Source organism: Protopterus annectens, chromosome 7.part0 (genome assembly GCF_019279795.1).
Source record: "Protopterus annectens isolate FY-2018-M chromosome 7.part0, PAN1.0, whole genome shotgun sequence".
NCBI classification, from domain to species: domain Eukaryota; kingdom Metazoa; phylum Chordata; order Ceratodontiformes; family Protopteridae; genus Protopterus; species Protopterus annectens.
This window is the reverse complement of record NC_056739.1, coordinates 984,717,466-984,732,569: the sequence shown is the minus strand read 5'-3', so window position 1 is coordinate 984,732,569 and position 15,104 is coordinate 984,717,466. Positions and strand designations below refer to the sequence as shown.

The 15,104-nt window shown below is 37.2% G+C and overlaps 1 protein-coding gene across 1 annotated transcript in view; it reads right to left on the bottom strand.

The window, feature by feature from the left end:
* Positions 1–15,104, bottom strand: part of LOC122806121 (RAS guanyl-releasing protein 1-like) — a 305,475-nt gene that overhangs the window by 160,482 nt on the left and 129,889 nt on the right. Inside the window, exon 3 of the mRNA XM_044076359.1 lies at positions 14,300–14,407. Coding sequence (XP_043932294.1) covers positions 14,300–14,407 — 108 coding nt within the window. The remainder of the gene's footprint in view (positions 1–14,299; positions 14,408–15,104) is intronic.

The window sequence follows — 15,104 nt, the reverse complement described above, 5'->3', positions numbered from 1 at the left end:
GAGATTATTTTTCAGTGGTAAATCAGTGATTTGTACAAACCTTTCCCATTCTCTTGAAATTAATTCCTTGATAGGACCTGAATCACCAGTATAATCTAAAATATATGCCCTGTCCCCACCAGTAAAAACATTATTCTTCCCTCCCATAGTAAGAAATGTTGAATCTTTTCCTAAAATAGGGGCAAATCTATCCTTCCTCCCTGAAACCACCTGTTCCAAAATTTCATCTAATAGCTGCCTTGGGTAGCCTCTCTCCCTAAACATATTTGCCACCTTGTCACATTCTACCAAAAATTCCTGATCATCTGAGGTCATTCTACTTACTCTTACTAATTGCCCCTTCACTAAATTTTTCTTTTGAAAAAAAGGGTGGGCACTTTTGAAGTGAAGGTAGGAATTAGAATTTTTTTTTAAGATAAACATTCAAAACAAACCTATTATTAACCTTCCTTATCGAAATGTCCAAATAAATCAGTTGCTCAGAATTAAAGTCAAAAGTAAAATCCAAGAAATCAGTTGTTCCCTTCACATATTCCAAAAATTCTAAAATTTTTTCTTGTGTCAGTCCAAAAGATGACTATATCATCTAAAAATATTTTGTACAATGACCAACAGTTAGAAAAAGGACTATGAATTACATATAATTTCTCCCACCACGTTAATATAATGTTGGCATAAGTGGGGGCACACTTAGCCCCCATAGCTACCCCTTTATTTTGCTTGAAGAATTCACCCTGAAAAAACATGAAATTGTTCTTCAAGATGGTTTCCATAAAAAGGAGGCAGTTAGTCTTAAGGAAAAGCTGTTAAAGATTGATGTACTCAGTATTATGTATGCAATTTTATTGGTTAGACAATTACATTTTTAATTAAGGAAAGTATATAACTGATGGTTTTATTCATTGTTCTTGTATCATTCTGACGAAGAAGCTAGTCGAAAACGTATTGAAATATTTTGCGTTAATTATTTTATGCAATAAATTGTTATTTCCTCTTGGGATTAGGGGTTTCACTTGTGGAACTGTGAGCACTGCTGGCCCTCCGTTGGAGTTTCTAAGCAAATTTTTTCTGGTTTTAGTGACGTTTTATTCGCTTTTCATCTCATTTTCTTGAGTTTTTGTTGAAATGTTAAAATAATGTCTAACTCTTAAATATGCCTTTGTTCTTGTATTTTGCAGTGTTGAACAAAGTTAAAGAGGGAGATGTAGATTTGTGTGTATATTGAACCACTCAGCCACTGTAGCTAGACAACACATCCATATAAGTTACTGAGCATGTGCGAGATCAGTGCCATTCTGTGTAGTCAGTCAGTATGAATGAAAGCTTGAATGGAGATGCACGTGTATGTACATTAGAAGTAAAAAGTCAGTCATTAAGCATGTGAAGTATGAAGTATATGTATAAGTTACAGCTCCTGATGTGTGTATGTACAATAAATGTCTTGAATGCAAAAGTCTTCTAGTTCCTTCAATTCCCTCCTCCCCCAACAAAGGTACTGCACTTGCTGTACACTCAATCACTTCTGAAACAACCAGTGATCTCTTGAAGATCACAATATTTCTCAACTGTCCAGATTTTTCTCAGAAAATTTCTTGGCCTATTCCATGTAAAAATTGTGGTTTTCTGGCAAATCATTGAAGATTGAATTCACTAAATAATGAGAGACATTTGAGTTTAAGATTTCATACCTTTCAGAAAATGCACGGAAATACAACACCTTTTATTCTAGCAACTTTTGAAGTTTATGAGAGCAATATTTAAAATTTGTCCCTATTTTTTAGGCCTTTGTCCCCCCATTACTTTTGGCTTTGTCCAGATGTCTAGTGTTAGGAGGTTGAGTGCTATGAAGACCAACATTAGGAGACTTGCAAGATTCCTGATACTATGGCAAGGTAGCCACTATGATCTTAGGTTCATAAGTTCATAGGTGTTTACTAAGCTAATGACCACAAGGGCCTTTTTAAGCCTAGCCATGCATCCCAAATCTCTGACAAGTTCTGATACCCTTAATAAGTGTAAGCAGGGGGTTGGGAGATGAACCATTTATACACAGGGGCCTGGAGATGAACCATTTACAGATGGCCTGTGTCCATTGGAGACATAGGTGCCAGACCAGGAATGAGGTTCTTTGTGCTTTCTGCTCCAGAAGATCATCAGATTCCTTCCCCCTCCTTTTCCCTTTTAGTAGGGGTGCCTGTCCACTGCTCTTCTAACTCTTTCCTACCTTACTGTAAACAAGATACCCTGTCCTTGAATTACTTTACAAATAATAAGGGAAGGCCTTCATTTAGTGCTAGAAAAATATAACAGTTGTATGATCTGCATAATATTAATTTATGTGTTAAAGTTTGTATTCAGAGAGGGACTGTTCTGTCAACATCTGAAAGAAAACTAACAATAAATTACCAGTCCTTTTTGGTGGGGAGCAAGTTACTCTGCAAACCCCATACAGAAGGCATTGTTCTGTGCACACCCCTTCTCATTATATCAAACATCTGGAAAAGTTGCACATTTCAATGGTTTATCAGTGAAGATGAAGTATGTCAGTGGTACAGATGTTTTATTCAGTACCTCAGCTTTTTCCATTTTTTTTTTCTGTGATCTGCCTCTCATATTTGCTCAGCTTCATTAAGTCTGTCTCCCATCCAGTTTTTGTGATGCATGTAAAAAAGGCCATGTTTTCCATTTTCAATCCCTTCTGCCAGGTCAGTTTCAGCTTGCTCCTTCAATGGCCTCACCAGTCAGTTTTAAATGACATTTTGCTTAGCTTTCTTGTACTGTATCTCTTCCACCATCCTATACCTCCTTTTGTGCTTATTGTATGCTATCTTTTGCTCTTTTATTTGCCTGACATTCCCGTCTAACTACACTTGCCTGCTCTTTTTGAAGTATCTTCAAAGTTTTTCCAAAATCCTGAATACTTTATCCATGGCCAGTTCTCATACTGTGTATACCTCTTTACTTTTTTCCAAGAATCATAAATTCCCTTTAACTCTCTCTGCCAGCAGGCCACAATCCATTCTTAAAATCCTGTATAATCATCTTTGTCTTTGAATTCTCCTATTCTATACCCCACAATGGCATGATCATAGTTGGCTAACAGTAACTTAACCTGAATATCCATGACATCATCTGCATTGGTTAGGATCCCAAATGGTCCTATAACTTCCTTACACACAAGTAGTTTATTCTGTCCTCTAGTCTTTCAACCTCCTCTTCCCTTAATGTTTTCTAGTGGACAAGATATTAAATCTATCCAACAACACTAACTTTCAAACACTTCTACTGATTTAACTACCAGTAGATTTTGACCCAGCCTGCTTCCTTTTTCCCTTGAAGAAGTCACAGACTCCTTTTCTATGACCTCATATTAAATGCCCTCCTTTATGTACCCCATCTCCATCTTTCCATTTCCTGTCAGATCTCGACATCTGATAGCCAAGGCACCTGTATGTTCTACCCTTTTTTGTTACTGGCCAGTGCTTCTGTGAGATATATACTCTCCCTATCCTGTATCACTGATTCCAAATCCTTCCTACTCAGGCTCCTTGTAATACAAAGAAGTACTGCCCAGCCATGCTGTGAGGCATCCTTACTTGTTTCTGTACTATGCTCTGCTTCAGTTCTCTTCCTCCAGTCTCCTACCTCAGTACCTCTGTTCCCTTTCTGCTTCTCTGCCACCTGTTCCATTAATCAATCATAAAGGTACAGCTGACAGCATGTCGCTTTCCTTTTCTGCACTAAGCAAAATTGTGCCTTCTGGGTTTAGCGTGATCTCATCCTTGACAGAGAGGTAATGTCTGTCTGTCTGTCTCTCTCTGCCAAGTGCTCCCACCCTCGCCATCCTACCATGCCCAAGTCATTTTCCTGTCTGCTGCCAGAACCAGTCAACCTACTCCATTATCTTTTCTTTCCTCAGTGTGTTGGGTACTAGCACAAGTTCATTTCTGAGAATGCCACCTCCAGCACCTTCTTCCTAAAACCTTGAAAAACAACCAAGAAACGTTTATAATAACAGTGACAACTCATAATATCTGGCATTGGCTCATATCAGTATGAGGAGGACTTTTTCCTGTATTCTGTGCTTAATAATTTTGTTATAAGAAAGTATTATTGTGTAAAGAATTTAACTGATGTATTATATAAGGTAAAAAAAATATTTGGCCTACCATGAATATAGATACACTATATTCATCTACTCCACATAAATATGGTTTACTTGCAGTTAGCACAGTTTAAAAAGGCCTAGTCATATTTTATCCAGTCACTGTTACAGTTCTGCCCAACACACAGTCAGTTTAGATTTGATAGTAACATCTTTCATCAGACAAGAGGGATGCCCATGGGGGCAGCATATGTTCCATCCTATGCTAACATCTTCATATAAATATATGGAGATTAATTTTGTGTACACCCCTTTTTAAAGATAAAGTCATCTTACAAGTCAAATGCATAGATGACTTGATGTTCTTCATTGTAAAGGGAACTATGCAAGTGTTCTTTCTTTTTGTGAAGAGGTAAGAAAAAATTATTGGAATATACATTTTATCAATAAGTACATGGAAAAGTAGCTGAATAACTGATAACCACAACACGTCTGTTTGTGACCAGCTGGCTTTACCAAGAAAGTCCCTTTCCAGAGGATGCCCAGATACAAATGCTCCACACTTAATTTTGCTGATATATGACAATATTTTCAGTAGCCATGTACAAACTGTGTGCACAAGGCATGAGTACAGTCAACTGAATGCTGCAAGTTTTACATGCTATAGCAGAAGTAGAATAGACCCAATATATTGGAAGAAAAATCCATCTATCCATCCATCCTCAATCCCTTTTCCCATTTTGCACATGGGGTCAGGGTGTCACTTCAGCAGTGGCAAGCCTCTCGAGCCAAGGTCTACACCATCAGGTGGCTAGCCCTGCTGTGGTAGTTCATTCATACTACTCAATCGCGCACAAACTCTAACCTACAGGGAATTTAGAGAATCCAATCCACCTACTGCATGTCTTTGGAATGTGGGAGGAAACCAGAACACCCAGAGGAAACCCACATGACTGCAGGGAGGACATGTAGACCCCCCACAGAAGGCACTCCACCTGAGAATCGAACTGGAGAACTTTTTGCTGTGAGGCAACAACACTAACCACAGCACCACCATGGCCACCCCCTGGAAGAAAGAAATGCTGCAATAATGAATAATGAAGCTAGAACAACAAAAATCATGACTGGTGAATACAAATTTATTCCTATTCCTTATGCAAGATATGGGAGAGTGTATAGCATTTAGTAAATCTTGAAAGGCAAGTATTATTTAAGAAGGCATGACAGGTTTGGTAGAAAAAGGAGGTAAGAGGAAAAGAACACATCATTCATTACTGGAGGAAGTTTCAAGGATGAGACATGAAATAGTGAGATGCAAGGAAAGGAAAATAAGATGCTTCCATGGACAGTTAGGCTGACTTTAAGTATTGGAATCTTTATGCGTTTGTAAATCTAGCCTAACCTAGGGATCCACAGGAGTATATTCAATGTATACTTTTGAGTCTAACCCAGGAATGCACAGGTGAATATCCAAGTATCCATGAAATGTATGAGTTGGCTCTTAAATGTGTTTATGTTGCTGAGCTGTCAATATGAAGTTAGGTGAATCACCCGTAGTGTTTATTAACTATTTAGAGCAAGGATTTATTGATGAAGCACAGGTTTTTATTTGGATAGCAATGTTAGTGATTTATGCTGAGTATTTTATAGGATTGTTAATTAGCTTGTGTGCTGTCAGTAGTTGTGAGTGAGTGTGTATGTTTCAGTTCAAGTCAATTTAATTGTTTCAGAAAATGGTAGTGATTAGTTTTATAGCACTGATTTGTTGTTTTCTATTCTGTGATAGCATTGCTCAAGTTTATTTGATAGAGATGAGCTTAGCTTAGTAAACATTGGGGAAACATAGAGGAGTGTTGGATGCAGGTAAGTTTTAACTATCTACTTTCTGGCCATGTCAGTGAGGAATGGTTGCAAATTAGATAGGGAGTCTGGAATTTATTGTGTTTCTTATCACTTGAAAAATATGATGACTGAATTTCGTTTGGTTATTTGTACAGAAAACCATCACCATTCAATACTTTTTAAGTATCCAAAGAACATCCTCCCATTTAACTGACGCCATTCTCGATGGGGAAATCTTTAGGACAAGTAGGAGCAATAATCACTTACCAAGAAATGGAAAAGGAGATTTTTGAGCATTTAATGGAAAGGTGCTATGAACTTTCAGAACTAGGGTTGCTAGTCAAAAGGAGTGGAATATGAAAATGCTATTGGAACAATAAAAATATTTGTTCTAGAAAAGACAATATATTTACTTTGTTTCCAGTTTTTAGACTAAGACAGTGTACAACAAATTATTTAACAAATGGCATGCATTGCTATCTGATAAAAAGGTGAGTGAACTGTTACCCAGGTATCCTTTCTCCTATAGACAATTTCATAATATAGGAGAGATTATTTATTTATTTATTTATTTTCAGTTTAATGACCAGGGAGGTCCACTGGGCTCAAAGAGCCCATTTTCAGTGGAGACCCAGGGAGAAAAGCTCCAATAATACATAGTACAAGCTCCATAATATGAAGTACAATACATAGTGGAAACAGAAACAAACTAAGCAAATTTTACATACAAAATAGCAAAAACTAAACAAAAGTTAAACAGCAGCTTGGAGAAGGATGTAAAGCATATTTACATGTTTAGTGGTTGAAAGCAGTAGTACAAGGATAAATTAATACAGAGGTTTAAATCATCTGAGAATGATATAGAAGTAACATTAGCATGGATGAGTTCTTTATGCATGAATATTAGCATGAGTTAAATTAATACAGAGGTTTAAATCCTCTGAGAGTGGTATAGAGATGGCATTAGCATGAAGGCAGTACACAGGGTTAATCAGTAGTGTGTAAGGAAAAACAAACTGTGTGTGTTATAAATTATTTATGTATTAAGCAGGTTAGGTAGGTGAAGTGAAATCACATCATCAAACTGGAAATAAATAAATAAATAAAATAAATAAAAATAAATAAAATAAAATAAATTGAAAATGTTTATTTGCTGTCCAGAATGCGGCTATTTCAGAGTGGCAGGGATTATGTGAATAAATTCCATGCATTTTCTTTGATATGTATCAAGTACTGGACTTCTTGTTATTTAAACATCTCTCTGAACACCTCCTAGCCTTGTTTGTTATCACCTCAGTTGTCTCTTCTGACAGGTCACTGGTATACAACTTATACCCACCTTTCCCTATTTTTGATAATCATAGCTGTTTCCCTCTCATGCATTAATAAGTCTATGGCTTAAGGCTGACTTTACAACTTCATCCAATGTCTACATCTTAGGCCCGAGACTGTTTTAACTGTGATGTAGTATTTCCTGTTTTCTGTACCAAGACTCTTCGTCCAGTTGTTGATGAACTCTTCAGTCACAACAAAACTATCTTCTCTGCCCCCCCCGCCCCATTAACTCCAGTCTTCGTCACTTCCTGCCTTAGTACTACTACAACTTTTATACATCATTTCTTTCTCCATTTTCACAGGCCTCTACATTCATCACTATCTTTAAGGGTTTTGTACTCTCCTGTGTTGCATTTGATTTTTTCCGCACCCCTCAGTCTTCCTTCATGAAGGTCAATACCTACCTGTTTTTTGCCAGACTATCAAGAAAACTGAACACTAATCTGGTAATCTTCAACTAACTTTACAAATTAGGACCACCTTCAGAAATTAATTTTCATGTCAGCATTGCTGAATTACAATGTAATTATGTTTTAACTCATTCCTTCCGACAAGAGTACAGTCATCAGGAAAGCAGAGTTTCTTTGTATCCTGTAGGAGTATACTCATCTTTATGGCAGACTTACCTGTATTCCTAAAAGGATTATACTCATCTTTGTTTTCAAAGTCTAATTTCTGAAGTCTTGTAAAAGAATATGTATAATACTAAGGTAGCAAAGTGGTATCTGCAAGCTGACATGATTTACTAATCACACCAGTGAAATAGTCAGCATGAAAGAAGCAGAGTGGGAGTTGAGTGTTTGCAAAAAGTTATGAAAAATATGACATATTTCCAGGTTTCCATTAACAATGCAAAAATAGAGTGTGGTACTGTATTGTTTTGGGGGGGGGGGGGTGAATTCAAGGAGTGGGTGTTAGTAAAAAATGAAATTAAAACATGGTCAGTAATGTGAAGATATTGTGAGATATAAATGTTCTTTTGGTAAAGAAGTTAAGAATTACGAACTACTTTTTCATAACTGTACTAATTTCATAAAAATACTTTGTGACCAATAAGTGAACAAATGGTGTCATCTTATAGAAAACAGAAATGCACACAATGTACTATCCATCTAACACAAATAATTTTGTTGCTTAATATTGTTTTGAAATACTGTGAGCATATTGTGATGATGTGACGTATTGCCAGCTATGCCAAGAGAAGTAAGGCAGTGGATGTGTAATATATGCCATCATATCTAGCTGGAGTTTTGTCATTTGTATATCAAGCTGATTTGTACAGGTGCTTGAGTTAAAAATGTATTTGTAAAGCTGTTTGTGTTAAAATGTACCAACAGTAGGTCCTGCTGGACAGAAAAGAAATACATCTGTATGTCAGACTGTATTGTAACTAGCGACATGAATATATTGTAACAGGGGATACTAGAAGAGAAGAGGTTATTCTCAGTCCAGCTAACTTTGAAAAATAGTCTGAATTAAATTTACCTGGTTTAGGCCATAAAGATTATATCTTACAGTTCTGATTGCAGCCAGAGACACAATGTCTGTGAAAAAACAGGACTAGACATCCTACTGCATTGTCCTTAGGTGTGAACATTTTATTGCTACCTGGTAGGGTGGAAGTTTTTGAAATGGTTTTATAGCTTCCATATCCTTTAACACATCTTAGCAAAGTTCTGTGCATGTCTGTGGGTATTATGACATGTATTTGTGTATTTGATGTCATGGTCTGAAGAAGCTGAGTCGATCAGTGAAAGTGCTTACGGTTTTTGTTCTATTAAAGTTTTTACCTCCACTGACAAACAATGGTATTTACAATATTTGTTGATTTTCTATCACTGGGTTACCATCGCTGTGTCAGTTGTTGTTTTTTACTACTATTATGGCACATAAGTGCTAGATTCTGGTTTAGTTTCTAGTAAAGATGGTAGTGTGGGAACCAGAGTCAGATAACCAGATGTATGTGATGTCATTATGTAATTTATTTATTTATTTTATTTTATTTTATTTTACATTTGTTAACCGGGAAAATCTGACTTGGAATGAACCAATTTTCAGCGGAGACCCAGCGAGAAATGCTCCAGATGCATGTCTTTGTAACATGGGAGGAACCGGAGCACCCAGAGGAAACCCACATGAATGCAGGGAGGACATGCAGACTCTGCACAGAAGGCACCCCAGCCGAGAATAAAACCAGGGAACCTCTTGCTGTGAGTCGACAACGCTACCGCTGCACCACTGCGCCATTGTAATACAGCACTGAAATGATGTTTTAATACTAGATGAGACAGAAGTCTCAGTATAGGCTGTTTGTGAAACCTGGCAAGAAGGAAGACCAACCATCCACTTCATCTTGCCTTGCTCTGTAAGTAAACTAGGGAACAGTAATTCTTTAGTCAGTCTGAAAAATATAGTGAGATTAGTTAAGTACTGTTTTTCCTGTGTCTGTGTGGATCTTTCCGTCTGTGTTATTTTTAATATTTCCTGCACTTGAAACTCTGGTGTTTATTATAAGCAGATATTTAGTGTTTTCATGTTCTTTTATTTATTATGAAATATATTTAAACTTTTCATTGTGCCTGGTCTTTTGCTAGTGCTACCTGTAATTCCATCAATATTATCTACATAGCAAAACGTAAATGTTGTTCTAGTTTTTACACAAGCAAATCTACTTGAAAGTTAAAAGAACAAATAACAGAACAAAAATCTGAAATGAGAAGGGGTGTTATTAACTCAAACATCAAAAAGAAAATGGTAATGAACATGACTTTACATTTTGTGTAATGGAGTCACTTACTAAAAATATTAGGGGTGGTGATTTAAGTAATAAGTTGGAACTTGAAGAATATGATTGGATTTTGCGTCTACAGCCAGATTGGTTACCAGGTATTAATAAAATGATTACTTCAAAACCAGTCCTCAAACACAAGCAAATGTGTCTGAGGTAATATGTAATTAAATATTATGCAATTGCTTGACTATATTATTGACTGTGTTTTTTTTATTGGCTGTATGGTATCATGTGCTCATATATTTTTGTACTTAAATTGTGACTTTGAATTTTTTTATGTACTAATGAATGGTTTTATCCGAAAAGCTTTACTTTTATTACTTTGATTAAACTATTTCATTCAACGTTGCAGAGTTTGATTTGCTTCTTTTTGTTAGATTTTGGTTTTGCATTCCCTGCTTTAACACACAGCTTTCATTGGTGCTTAAAGAATCTTTGAGAGTACTTATATTTATTTGGTGACACTGTGGCCACTCCTGAAAGCCTTGCTGCATTGGTCAAACATGACCATTTGTATTAGTATTAATTTTACTCAGTATAATTGGGTACCCTGGTAACAGCCATGGAGTAGCTGGTTTTGGAGTATTTTGGTGGCAGTATCTACATAATAATCTGGGTACAGGAGGCATAGCTGGTAAATCTGTGCCAGCCTTTCTCAGGTGTGTGTGTGTGTGTGTGTGTGTGTGTGTGTGTGTGTCTGTGTGTGTGTGTGTGTGTGTGTGTGTGTGTGTGTGTGTGTGTGTGTGTGTGTGTGTGTGTGAAAATCAAATCTGAAAGAGTGTGTGTGTCAGCTACTTGGAGCAGGGACACAAGAGCACTGGTTTTACAGAGAGGGTGGTGTGGACATGGCTTAGAACACTTGTCTGAGGACTCAATTCTACACCAGTAATCAGTGTGGGGTCTTATTTTATACTGGGTGAGAGAGGGAAAACCAGACACAGGACAGGAGTGTGTTCCCTCTGTGCCCATAAGAGAAATTGTGCTTGGTGCAGAGAGCTGCATCTGGAAATACTGTGTGTATCTATCTTTGTTCCAAGTGAAGGTCCCTCACTGGTGTCAGTGGTGAGGATTGAGACTCCTTGATCACTGGTCCAGAGCAGAGATGCCACACATATTACAATATATAATTTGCATAGATTTGGCAATAACTTAAACGATCAATATGCTATCCCCTCTTGTCATAAATCAATGAAAAGCTATTGGACAAGTAAACAATTGTCTCACAGATATCTTGGCTCTATCTTGTACATTTATAAGTATAACCCTTTTTTCAGCCATAACACTTGTTTTTTTTTTTTTTTTTTTGTCAAACAGAATACATTTTTTTCTTTTATAAATCAGCACTATAAACTCAGCATTTACAGATCGACCTTTGATACTACAATATAGCCCATTGTCTAATCAAAAGCTAACATATTTTACATTTTTTTGTAACTCTCATATTTTATCAGATATTAGAATCTAATGAAGTGTGTTTTTAGTAGATGATTTTGGAGAGAACCTCTCAGGAAGCATGTTGTTTACTGGCTTAGAAGATCTAGAAAAAGAAAAATGTTAATTAGTCTCCTGCTGTTCAAGATTAAATGAGTTAAGGGCATTGGGGGGGGGGGGGTCGGTCATTCCACCTCCTGTAATGAAGAGTATGCATGTCCATTTATGTCATAAATTAGCAAAACACTGAGCTCAGTAGGCAGGACAATAGGTGGACAAAGGTGGCAGTAGGCAGTGCAAAGGGGTGTAGCAAATGGTGGAACCCTTTCTGTTTTCTGTTTTTGTCTCTTTAAAAAGGTGGCGACAACCCTACCAAAAGACCTCTCCAGTTTTGTATCTCTTTCATCCTCTGCTCATCTCCTTTGCCAGACTGTTCCTCTCAACCTACTCTGTTTGTGATGTTAGCTCATCCACCATTAGCTCCATCTCCCCTTCATCAGTAGCTACTGTTGTAAGCATCTGTCCATTTAGCTTGGACTCCTTCCTCTTGTCCACCTTTTTGCAGCGGCATCTCACACACTCAGGCTTTACCTTATTGTGTCTTATCTCATGTCCCAGTTGGCTGCACTCCTCTGACAATTATTATCACATCTCCCCATTGTCTGACTTTCTTCCCTTTTAATTTATTTTACACCTTCTTGTTTACAGGCTTTTGCCACTTCCTCTTGTTCAGTTCCTGTCTGTTGTCTATCACCTGACTAGCCAATCAGCTTCTCACTCTCTTTCTCTCTCTTTGTCTGTCACTATCATATTCTGCTATGAAGATCCTCCCAGACTCCTGCAGATCCCGCATCCTCTGCCATCCCTAGGCTCCTTGAAACAAACTGCTCTCCCACCTCCAGACTGCCTCACAAATATCACTCCTTCTCTTCTTATTCAACCTGTACTGTTCTTTTCTTGCTCTCCAATTCTTGGGCTGATATTTTTTCCCTTTCTATATGTATGTATTTTTTATTTTATGTTTATAGTTCCTTTGCACTAGGGTTGTTCTATCTCAAATTTCAGCAATATGTTCAGCAAATGCTAGACAAAGTGACACATTAAAAGATGATTTATTATTTAACTTACCCTGCATGCACTACTCTGAGACACTGAGAAAATATACATCAGTGTGTCACTTTCTGCTGAGGTAAATTCTCAGGTGTTTTAGAAGCAGACCATTCACATGTAGTTCTATTCAGATGTTAGACACACACATATTTTGTTTTTGCCTTAACCTAACCAAGAGTGTAAACATACACAGACAAAATTAAGCAAATGTAAAAGAAAAAAATAAAACAACATATTTCACAGAGAACATAAAGGCTTTTCAATGAATAACTATGCATTTAGTGACAAATACACTGAGACTACACAACACATATCATTAAATGATGAAATAGAAGCACAAAAAAACAATGAAAACACGAGGCACAGCAGAGCAGGAGAGCCACAATATATGCAAAAACAGCCATAGTTTCATGATGCAGTTTTAATGGCAATCCACAGTCTTCCTTCTTCTTCTTTCGGATTTTCCCGGTTAGGGGTCGCCACAGCGGATCACCTGTCCACTCATGATTGGCAGTAGAGTTTTATGGTGTCGAGTTGCCAGCCCGGCACCCAACCTTCCACAGAAGGCACACACACATGCACACACTCACACCTAGGGCCAATTTAGAGTGTCCAATCCACCTACAGCATGTCTTTGGGATGTAGGAGGAAACTGGAGCACCCGGAGGAAACCCCTGCAACCACAGGGAGGACATGCAGACTCCGCACAGAAGGCACCCCAGCCGAGAATTGAACCGGAGAACCTCTTGCTGTGAGGCAGCAACGCTAACCACTGTACCACCGTGGCTGCCCCAATGGCAATCCACAGTAAAACACATAAATTCCACAGTAAAATAAGCACTTTCGTCTCTGCCTGGTCAGAGACTTCGTCAGAATGAAACATTTTACATTTTACCTTCTAATTTAAATATGAAAGCACATACAAAAACAAGCCCCCTGCCCAAACTTTTTCCACTCAGTAAAATGACATCATTAACCATCAATGAAATTAATATTCCTCAAATTACGACATACACTCTCCTTGAATAAGATAAAATAAAATGTAAAAGTTACATGAAAAGTATAATACTACCTCACTAATTATTTGGTCTCATCTTTCTATGGATTTTAATTTTAGAAAACATGCAAGAGAAAATTAATCATTTTGCCCAGGCCATTGTAGAGCACTGGCCCTTAACTGCCATAGGGCTTCTTGTTTTTCTAAATGGGCTAAAAGATTCATTTTCTCTTGCATGTTTTCTAAAATTAAAAGCCATAGAAAGATGAGACCAAATAATTAATGAGGTAGTATTATACTTTTCATGTAACTTTTAAATTTTATTTTATTTTATTCAAGAAGATTGTATGTAGTAATTTCATGAATATTAATTTCATTGATGGTTAATGATGTAATTTTACTGATTGGTAAAAAGATTGGGCAGGGGGGTATGTTTTTGTATGTCCTTTCATATTTAAACTAGAAGGTAAAATGTAAAATGTTTCATTATGAAGAAATCTCTGACTTGGCAGAGATGAAAGTGCTTATTTTACTGTGGAATTTATGTGTTTTACTGCTGACTGCCATTAAAAACTGCATCGTGGAACTACGGCTGTTTTTTTGCATATATTTTGGCTCCCCTGCTTTGACATATCATTAAATGTACATATTATTAAAAAGAAAGATTTCTAAAATGTCTTCTACTTACATCCACCATTTGCTGGAAGTGTTTGCTGAACGTAAGAGGATCAGGCTTTTGTTCAATAGCTGAAACCCATTCTGCTACAAGAGGGGGTTTGCAGGGGATTGTTGCAGGCTGTGAAAAAAGTGAGAAAGTTTAAAGACATCAATTTACTCTTCCACACATTTTCAGAAACATGACTCTACATTAATTGGAGTTCAACATCAACAGCAATTTTTGTTTTCCCAAACCATCTCATAAGGCATTTTGCCTGCCTGCCTGTTAGTTAAACACCCGATAAGAACTTCTAACTTTGATTGATACAGGTTTTAACTGGTTGGGTAATAAGGCAGGAGAAATAGATCTTAACATTTTTCAGGCCATGCATGATCCTTACAAGGCTGAATTATACATATGACAACTCTGTACTATTGGCCTTTGTTTTCACCACAAACCTAGTTTGATCATTGTCAAGTTACAATTAAGTGGTTGCTTGTGTCAATCAGAAACCCATTTTGTGGTTCTAAAGTTGCCTAAATCATGGGCCCTTTCCTGATTTCATTACCTTCAAAAGCCTATTATACTGCATTACAAACGTTTTGCAGAACAGGAGGAAGTACATAGAGCTTCCTTTCTGTAAAACACAATGATGCTGCCTCAGCTCTTCTCAGTAGCTGGGGCAGGAAGGGTATAAACACTGCTTTATATTGCTTCCTCTTGTTCATTTCCTATCTATTGTGTCTCATCTGAAAAGTAAAGGTGGGAAATTTAATTGGCTGTCAAGGGAAGATGAAAAAATCTCAATCCTACAGCGTCAGTGGTGCTATACGTA